This window comes from Hetaerina americana, unplaced genomic scaffold, assembly GCF_022747635.1.
Source record: "Hetaerina americana unplaced genomic scaffold, ioHetAmer1.1.p SCAF_10, whole genome shotgun sequence".
Classification (NCBI taxonomy): Eukaryota; Metazoa; Arthropoda; class Insecta; order Odonata; family Calopterygidae; genus Hetaerina; species Hetaerina americana.
This window is the reverse complement of record NW_027286070.1, coordinates 38,873,536-38,883,647: the sequence shown is the minus strand read 5'-3', so window position 1 is coordinate 38,883,647 and position 10,112 is coordinate 38,873,536. Positions and strand designations below refer to the sequence as shown.

The 10,112-nt window shown below is 40.7% G+C and overlaps 1 protein-coding gene across 1 annotated transcript; it reads right to left on the bottom strand.

Annotated features, from left to right (window-relative positions):
• Positions 1-5,334: 5,334 nt before the first annotated feature.
• On the bottom strand, positions 5,335-8,142 carry LOC139698604 (aminomethyltransferase, mitochondrial). Its single transcript, XM_071597450.1, has 2 exons — positions 8,019-8,142; positions 5,335-6,833 (listed from the first exon to the last, which is right to left on the bottom strand). Exons 1-2 carry the CDS (start codon positions 8,041-8,043, stop codon positions 5,626-5,628), a joined length of 1,233 nt encoding a protein of 410 aa, XP_071453551.1. The 5' UTR covers positions 8,044-8,142; the 3' UTR covers positions 5,335-5,625.
• Positions 8,143-10,112: the final 1,970 nt, after the last annotated feature.

Sequence of the window (10,112 nt, the reverse complement as noted above, 5' to 3'; positions counted from 1 at the left end):
CTTACCCGACTGTCCTCAGAAGGCTGTTTTACTTTATAGTCTCCCTTATAAGTCCACGTATTCCTTTTTCCGCTGAGTTTAAACAGCCTTCTTTCCTCCTCTAACCATCTTGGGACCACTTCATTGGGGAATACTCAGTCCAATTAATATCCGCCGTTCATCCGTAACACTAGAATTCAATTTCTGATTCTCTCCCTGACCATACAATTATGCACTATTTAATTAACTAATGCGGGAATTTTTTTTATTTTAGCCTATTGCGACTCGTTTGCAAGTTCCCGCAAGGCGCCGGTTTAAGTACTGCGGAGTGATGTGGATGAGGGAGGATTTAGGCGCCACCTCAGCTTCTTCGCCTCGGGCCCCCAAAGACCTCCAGACGACCGTGGACTAACGTACGGACCCACCACATCCATTAGTCATGGTGTTGTGGGCCGCATCCACATTGGAAGCCGCTGTTAATCAAGGGGAATCAATGGAGAAGGACTGTTTTGGAAGGGAAAGGAAGAAGCGACTACGAGATGCGAAACCACTGCTCATTTTTCAGCTTACTCCACACGTAAATGAGGTATCGTTCCATCAATTTGAGGTGGCTAATTGTCAAGGAAAGAATAATTCGAATTATATCGCGTGAATCAATTCGCGCAAAAGTTATATTTCTGAAGTCGAGTGAAAGCGAATTTATCTAAATCAGGACATATGAAGTTAATCTTTTTAATTGTGAAGTAAGCGCTCCTATTCCGGGCGATTGCCGCGATGCGGCCTGCCTGCAAGTTAGAAATAAATCGGATGATTTCAGGACTTCGCAGAATTGATTTGGAATCGAGACTTCGACACATTGATACTGCTGTCTTAAAAAAATTACGAATATGTATGAAAAGTCAAGATGAAAATAAATGAAGTTTATTAGTTCAAGAGTTTTTTGCAAAAAAATAAGTAGATATTTTATGATCTGTCATGTAAAACGATTTAACGCAACTATAGGTGGTGATTAAAGAGATATTAATCAAATTTTATTTTTCTATCTTTTGTTAGTACTCAACCACCGAAAGTTGTTTTTCCTTCGGAAATCGGAATCGACTGACATGTAAGATTACTTTTTGACACCATGGGCTACCAAAAGAGCATGAAAAGAATTTCAATTAGCGTATGGGTTCGAAAATTAGTTCCAATAGCCGTTGTTTTCCGTACATGCATCAGTTCGTTGGCGTATGCAGAGATATCTTAAGGGACGCTGTCGGTTTCCTGTTTGATGATGAGCGGGGAGGGGAGGATGATGCTGCGGAGTGAAGGTCGGTAACCCGGGCCCAAGAGGGGGAAAGAGTTGGGATCTACCTTTGTGGGTTTAAACATCCAAAAACTCTCCATTCTGAGACTAAATGTTCTCCCTGACGAGAGTTTTATCACTTTTCCTGTTTTCCTCAAGGCGACGAGACGGTGCTTGCTAAAATAAAAAATTGCTGCATGTTTGACCCTTTATTTCTACTATGATTTAAGAAGCCTATGATTTCTCTATCGCTAATATAAGGAATAAACTCGATCTATAGCTTAACAGTTTTCTTGCTCGACTGGTGTATTTCAAGGTGCCCTATTTAGCTAAACGACGTGCTGAACGTAGCAACGGGCCAACATTGTCGCTCATTGCTTCCTGCCGCATCAAATCTATAGAACATCATTAATATAACCACCTGTTTCCGCTGAGCGATGAACTTATCGAATCCGAACAGGGTCTTCTTTATCATTTCCCCCTTGCAGCTTCGTTGCCGCGAGAGAGAGAATTTGCAGAGGTCGGTGGCTACCTTAAGTGAAATACTGAGAACTGTATGTTGTCTCGAGGTGCAGTCAACAACATTTGCATTCAAAAGAAACCGCGAGAGTAACTTTCAACGGAATCATCCCCTAATATGCATTTCAATGCAACAATTTCAGAGTCTAAAAATCATAGTTGTTTAGTCTGATATCCCAGCACCCGAAAGAGGGTCTCAAGTGAAAGTCCGAGTGATGTCAAAGCTCTGCGATTACCTAAGTACCAAGGCGTTAGGCTAATAATTTATAGTTAAAATTTGTTGTAAAATAGTTGGCAGTAAAACTATTTGAAATGACTAATGAACTAACAATATTAATAAGAACGGGTTAGATTTCTATTTAGGCGCTTGACCCTGACACGAGTCATATTTCTCCTTGTATATATTTAAAGTGCTTTGAAAATAGACAATAAAAAACCGAACAACAAGAGAAATGAGCTTATGACATAAATATAAAGCCGTTGCCCTTAATTTGAATTGAGCTCGTTGCCTTAAATGCAATAATGTGGATTAGGTTGAATCTGTCACTGCATATCGTACGCCTGTTAATGTTAACTCGGGATTAACTTGGAATGACAGTATTTCTTTAAGAACCTCTGAAAAATGTACAATTTTCTCTTTTCGATTGAGAGAGATTTCGTCTATGATTTAAGATGAATTAAATCTGTCGGAAAAAATGTTTAAATCGATGCAAGGCGTAATCACCTACTAAGTTCAATCACCAGCGTAAAGCCACCTTGAATTGTGATTATTATATGAAGGGGAAAATTCATTGCATTGAAAGGACATGATAAATGAGATCCAATTTGTACCAGATATCGTCATGGAACCTTTGGAGCGGAGCGTCATGAACCATCTACGAGGGCGATCTGAAAAGTTCTTCGCCTGATGATGAAAATCACAATTTATTTTTCCAAGAAGGTTTTATTTTCAACATATTCCTTTAATATTATTACATTTCATCCGGCTCTATTCCAGTACCATTATGCGGTCCCTAAAGTGTTCTTTCGGAAGTGTTACAAGGTGCTCGTCTACAGCCGCAATCGCTTCATTATTGGATGAAAAACGTTGACTAGTGAGGAATCTTTTGAGTTTTCTGAAGAGGTGGATATCCGAGCGAGCTAAATCCAGGAATCCAGGATATTCCAGCACTTCATGGTGCAAATCCCTCGATGTTCTCATTATCAAGACACTCTTGTGGGCAAGTGCTTTGTTCTGATGGAAAACAATTTTTTTCCTCTTCAAGCTGGGTCTGCTTTGACGAATTTTTACGTCCAGTTTCGTCAGAAGGTAAGTATAGTACTAATCAGTTATTGCTCAACCTTTTTAAAAAAACAGATTTTTAACAGAATTCCTTTCGCATTCCAAATGGTGTTTAATGGTGAGTCCATGTTTCATTCATTGTCTCATATCGACAAAGAAAATCACTCTTGGTTTTCGTAAAGCGCGCAAAGCACTGTTTGGAAAGTGTCGTCCGATTGCGTTCTCCATCCACAGTGAGCACGCGCGTCACTCATCTTACTCACTCAAAACTTTCTCACATGCGATTCCTCGTGTTAAGTTGACAGACGCATTCTTTTGATATTCCTGCAGTATTATAATTTTCACTCACCTTCATATGCCGATTTTCTAAAATCATATTGGGCACTTTTTCGATGATTTCCGGTATGATTTCACTTTTCAGACGTCCTTCGCCTGGATCATCTGAGTGGCTTTCTATGCTTATACTTGATCGCCCATTTCTTAACGGTGGATATTGCAAGAGAAGAGTCCTCAAACACATTTACAATCCTCGAATAAATTTCGCTCGGCATGTAGCCTTATTTTAGGAAGAATTTTATCGCTGCACAACACTCGATTTTTTCCATTTCTAACGGCTCACGTCTTGCAACTGGTTCAAACAAATGCTTACGTCGAACTGCTGGATGGAATGGCTTGTAATTTCACACGGCGTCTGCTCACAGTTGTGCCGACATGATAGAAAAAATCATGTGTGGTGATGCCATGGGCGATGGCATGTCCGAGAACTTTTCAGACCACCTTCGTATATCTACTAATCCGTACTTGGGTTTAAAAGTGCAAGTTCAAAAAGCCTTTATCTTTTCTCTCGAGAATGAATTGGAATGGTGGAAGAAATCATATTCTTTGAAGAACCGGACTGCAAGATATTAGTTGAATAATAAAACTGCGGCTATTGAAAAATATCACCGCAAATTCCTGGTGGTAAACGTCAAAACGTGAAAAATTTCATTCCGTAAGTCCGTGGATATAAATTGAGGAATTTGTTGTAAAACAAGATAAGGATACATGAAATATTACTTAAGTATCAGTTTTTAAAACTATAAGATATATGCAATGACACCCTCCCAACACCTATGACCATCTCGAAGTCATGTGAGTGTTAATAAAAAATAATGCGAGATATTCCCTGAAAGAATCTTTCTTTTCATATTTGGTAAGGATAATTGTATTTCCACCGATAGTTTCAGGTGTCTAATCGTCAAGGCTAATCACGCCAGTGCATGAATTCTGTACAATATCAACGCTGATTTCCAGCGTTCCAGTTAAGTTGTTTTCGAACAACGCTAAGATAAGCTGCCATTTTTACATGTATTAATCGTGTCAAATTTTTCTTCGGAGTTACTCTATTTTTATGATATTTGTATTCAAAAACCTTTATTCTGTTTCCTTTTGAATCTTTCCACATTTTCTAAATATACAGTATGATTAGTTTATTCTATTGGATGTAAGGAAAATACTAACTAGCGTATAGGACGGGACTCGGTCAGCTATTACGTGACGCATCCATTAGCTGTTTACTTAAGTTTTTCCCGTTAATTTCACCTTTGTGTCTTGAATACTTCGACAACCACAAGGCCTCTTGGAAATTAGGGAGTTTGAAAGAAGGGCAAACATTGCTCTGAAATTTGTAGACTTATTGTTAAAATGCATTCAGGGATAAAGTTGGCCGCAGTCAGGTGCCAGTGGGAACAAGCATTCACATTGATTCCTGGTCATTCCTCACACCATTTTAAATTTATCTCTACCCAGAATAATATATGTATCAATACGAGCAGGTATTCTTTCCGCGGTAAAAATAAAAACAGCCATGTTGGAATAGAAGGATAACTCTTTGGTTATGCGGGAAGCGGCTGAATATTTCTAGCTCACTTTCAAATCTAACCCTGCTCGCATGAACAGTAATCTTCCAATCGACGATGACAGGCACGCGCTTAAATTCTCCTCCTCCCCCACCACTTTTATTCAGTTTAATACCCTAACATGAAATAATGAACAACCCACCCGGCTAGAAGTCCTTTCGAGATCTCGTAGGCTTTGATCCTAATCCATATACTTTCTATTCACTCCAGTCCGGAATTTTTATCAAAATGAGAGAATATAATTAAGTAGTTTAAAATACATACATCATCAATGCGGGTATGATTGACCGCCCCTCATATGGAGTTGGTTATCTACTAAGCTATTTAATTTAAAGGGTTTTTCGGCGCGCATCTGGTGGCATCAAACAAACAAAACATTTTGCGCTTTTATTCAAACATTTTTTATTCTAAATATCTTTAGGTTTACTTCCTTATGTCGTAGCATAAATTACCATTTCAAATAAAAATAAATTTGCACTAAAATAGTTTGATTCCTTTTTAAGTTCCAATGGCATTTGTTGTAGAAGAAGAATCTTCTCCAATCTTGCAAAATAGGATTGGAAGAAAATTCTTGGCGCTTCAACTAATACTCAGACTTCACGTGGCCTGAAAGACTACAGAGCCCCATTCTTTTCTCTAGAATTCCAATCATTTATCTCCCCCTATTTGATGTAATTGTGCGGCACGAAAGGCATCTTGACCACCGAGGCTTCAACAGGTTTCTTCCTCACCATTAAAGTCAATTTAGTTCCCACTTTCGCGTACTCGGTTTTCACGTACGCCATGGCCACATTGCAACCCAGCGTCGGAGATGGACACCCGCTGGTCACTTCCCCGATTCTTTCTCCCTCTTGGTCCACTACCTCGGTCCCATGGCGAGCGGGTGGTCCCTCGGACTTAAGACCCACCCGCTTGCGGGGAACTCCACCCTTGATTTGGGACATTATGATCCCTGCCCCCGGGAACCCCTGATCCGCCCGCCTCCTTTTGCGCACCAGCCAGGCCAAGGAAGCTTCCACCGGCGTAGTGCTCTCGTCCATGTCCATACCATAGAGGCACAGCCCCGCCTCCAGCCTCAAGGAGTCCCTTGCTCCTAGACCGGCTAGCTTCACGTCCCCGTTCCTAGACGCGAGGAGGGCTTCCGCGATAGCTCGGGCACTCTCAGCAGGTGCTGATATCTCTACGCCATCCTCCCCGGTGTAGCCGAGCCGGGAGACGCGGCAGTCCGGAACGCCAGCGACCTTGGCCTCGGTTGAAGTCATGAAGGTCAATTTACTGACTTCCACGTCTAATAGCGGGCCGAGGACGCGGGGGCACTCCGGGCCCTGCAATGCCAGCAGGGCTCTATCTCCCTCTGCCATCTCAACGCTCGCGTCCAATTTCCCACGAGTCTTTCCCAAAGTTTCTTCGAAAAGATTTTTAACGGCGTCCCTCCTGGAGGCGTTCGACACGATAAATAAGTAGGTTTCGGAAGTGTTTGTGATGATTAAATCGTCTATTATCCCTCCGCTGTTGTTGGTGAGAACACTTAGTTGCGCCTGGTTGATTCCGAGTCCTTGGATGTCCGCCGTAGTGAGACTTTCGATGAAAGACACTCGGTCCTTACCGTAAATCTTTGTCTGGGCCATGTGGGACACGTCAAATAAGCTACAGCACGTGCGGGTGTGTACGTGGGATGCCGCTATGCCATGAGATCCGTATTGGACTGGAAGCAGATAGCCGGCGAAATCAACCATTTTGCCTCCATGTTCGACGTGGAAGTCATACAGACAGGTCTTCTTGCTCGGGCTGGAAGCGGCAGTGGATGCAGATCTGACGATAAGATGTCCTTGCTTCGATACCCATCGCGCCAGCGTTGGATATGTTATCACTGAAAGACAGCCAACCCCAAATAGGGGTCGAGATAATCTTTATTACCCATTCATATCAGTCTGCAGCAATGCCGTTGTTCAAAACGGTCGGAAGGAAGCCCATAAGGTTTCATTGTAAAACAGGGAAACGGGAAAAAATTGTATCATGATCACGCTAATGAGATCCGTAGTTAGGCCACGGTCGCAGCTACCAGAAATCGCTCGTTATAACATAAATTATTTAACGACTACATACTCCCACGGTGTTTAACGATCGTATCAATTTAAGCTCTTAAAAAAGAAATTTATTGGAACGTAATTTGATTTTATTTTCGAGTTGAGTTATTGCGGTTACATCGCTGACTAGCGGTCATTGCCTTTTTGTAAATGCAGTTGTGTCGGTATTTATTTCTTCTTTGAAGGAAGTAAACGACCACAGGTATATTATTAGCAAAAGTACCGGTGTTTACCGAGCCCCGAAGCGTTACTCATCCCGACAAATAAGATTACCAACATCAAATCTAGGAGAACTTCAATTAAGTTTGGTTTTACATTAATGTAATATTACATTCAGAAAGCTCATCATTTTTTCAGTCAGAGTATGTGTGCAAAATATGTATCCCATATTCGGCATGAGCCCCTCCATAGATACTTCCCTCATCAAAAATTTAACCCGCCAACCATCCCTACCACTTGGCTCTCACGAGGGCCACAATTTGATGTTTTACATAGATCGTCATACACCCTTTCACCTGCCATCAGGATTATTTTCGTATGGCGCACAATTTTTTCGTCCCACTTATTTTTTCAATGACAATTGAGTGAGGCAAAAGTATTAACCTTACGTTTCAGCGCACTTCTCGCAGCATATTAGCCATGTGACCCTGAGGCACTGTATCTGCATATATAAGATATCGCACATGCAATACCTTAGTATGCGATGAAATACAAATTCAAGTTATCGTATGACGTATTCATAGTTTATAATTGTATTTAGCTGGGAATATACCTGATATCATTGCTAAAAAGCGAAGTTAAATTGAATTGTCCAACAGACATTGATGCGAATTAGTTTTTCCTACATTTTTGCGCAGAAAGACGATCGCATTTTCGCAAAATAATGTACAAAATTGAATAAGCAAAAATAAAACCAACTGAAATGCACTATCATCTCGAAGATAATATCAGAGAAAAAGGGCACTTACTGATTTTTGCTGTTCCAAAAGTCATTACGTTTTCTTTACTCCGGTAGCCGATAAGTCTTCTTCCACTATTTCGGTGCCTGTTCACATAGTTGTCTCGTGGCGTCTCTGCGTGAGTCAGTTTGGATATGTGAACTCGACTTGCAGCCTTCCTTATCAATACATAGGTCAGCCACGAAAGGGCAATGTATACGTCAACATCAATCAAGGGTTGCCAGCTTGACCCCAAATGACGACGGTAAATACCGTATTATGTAATCCGCGAGCAAGTTTGGGGCTGTAGTGTTAAATGTGGCTATTGCTACCACAAAGCGATATATAAGTCCCTTGTGACCGATAATTTGCTCACTGACTAATTTTTAACTTATCGTCTCTGCCTCCTTCGATTAATCTTAGTGCAGCGTGACCTTGCGAACGTGAACATTATGACAAATAGAAACCGCTTCAAATGGCCGTGAATTTTTCCTGTAGAGGGGAAATTTGGGCATATTTTGTGCTATATATTGCCTAATTTTATGGTAATGTTGCTCGGATTTTATATAGGCTTATAAAATCACCGTGCATTGACCATAATATTTATTTTCGCGGTTGTATGCAGTTTGGGTTTTCATGCAATTTTTACTAGAGATTCTTGTACTAATGATCGATTTATCATTCCCGCACGTCGTAAGTCAGTTGTTTTCGATAATATATCGCTCGATTGGTTGTTCATCAATTACATACTTCATAAATTGATCTAGTTTGTTCAAAATGTCTCCATCTGAAAATTAGCAAGATTTCATTTCTTACAATTTCTAGAACAACTGCAAATATTCGTAATGCTTGTTAATGTTGCTAAGTGTCTTGTGAATAAAAAACGCTGCTAAATTGTTTAGGGTTCAATCAAGCCAGTTCTGTGATATCATTAATTTTCAGGGTGTAAATGAATCGTTTGCCAGTGGATTATCTGGCTCTATTGTGAAATTATACTGTGAATCACTCTATACATAATAGTGAAGAAACTGGAAACAAAGAAATTTTTTTGAGAAAAAGGCCACATTGTGGTACTTGTATGGTTACCGGGGGACGTGATGCGATACGGATGCGGTCATTGAACTACCCAGATCCGTGTTCGCGTAAATTCTTAGTTGTACTGCCCGAGGTTTATTGGATGAGCGCATGCATTATTGGTTTCATTTTTATGGAATGCTGCTCAGATGATTTTTCAAGCGATTAATGAATACATCTGATCGTGACATCATAATTTTGAAATAAAACCTTGTCATCCTTGTATGCATTTCCTTAAATGTAGCAAAGACTGCTTTCTTTTAGTTAGGGTAGGGTATTGAAACTATTTAGGTTTCTTTCGTGCTCCTACCAAAAAGGCAATCACCGAACCTTAAATTCAAATTGAAAATCTGTTATTTGAAAACTAAACGTCATTCGAACCCGAGACCTTTGGGCTATCCAGGTAAGAGTTCTTTCTTCCGAGGAACCTACGAGGGTCATCCAGAAAGTAGTACCCGTTCGTGAAATAAAGACACAAAAGTAAATATTAACAAACATAAAAAATTTTATTTGAAAGAGGATACTTTAAACTACTTCTCAACATAATCTCCAAGCAAATTAAGGCATTTGTCATAACGTGTGACAAGTTTCTGTATTCCTGCTGCATAGTCCTTCGCCGCCAGCTCATTGAGATACGCGAGGGACCCATCTTGCACAAATTTTTGCATAATGCAGATGGTGTTTAACAATTTCATGAACAATTGTTCGAGAAACATTGGGAAAATGCTCACAGATGTCATCAATTGTGACGCGCCGATCGTTCCTCACGAATTCGTCAACTGAGCTCACCAGTTAGTCTGTAATGACAGACGGTCTCTCCGAACGCTCATCGTCGTGTGTGTTCCCCCTCCCCATGTTGAAGTTGCGACACCACCGCCGAACAGACGACTCGTCCATTACATTGTCTCCATACACCTCCTTTAATTGGCGATGATTATCACATGGGCGAACGTTTCTTGCATTGAGGAATTTAATCACTGCCCTCACTTCACAACTGGCGGCGTTCTCAATTTTTTTAAACATTGTAAACAATCACAGAAACAACACAGG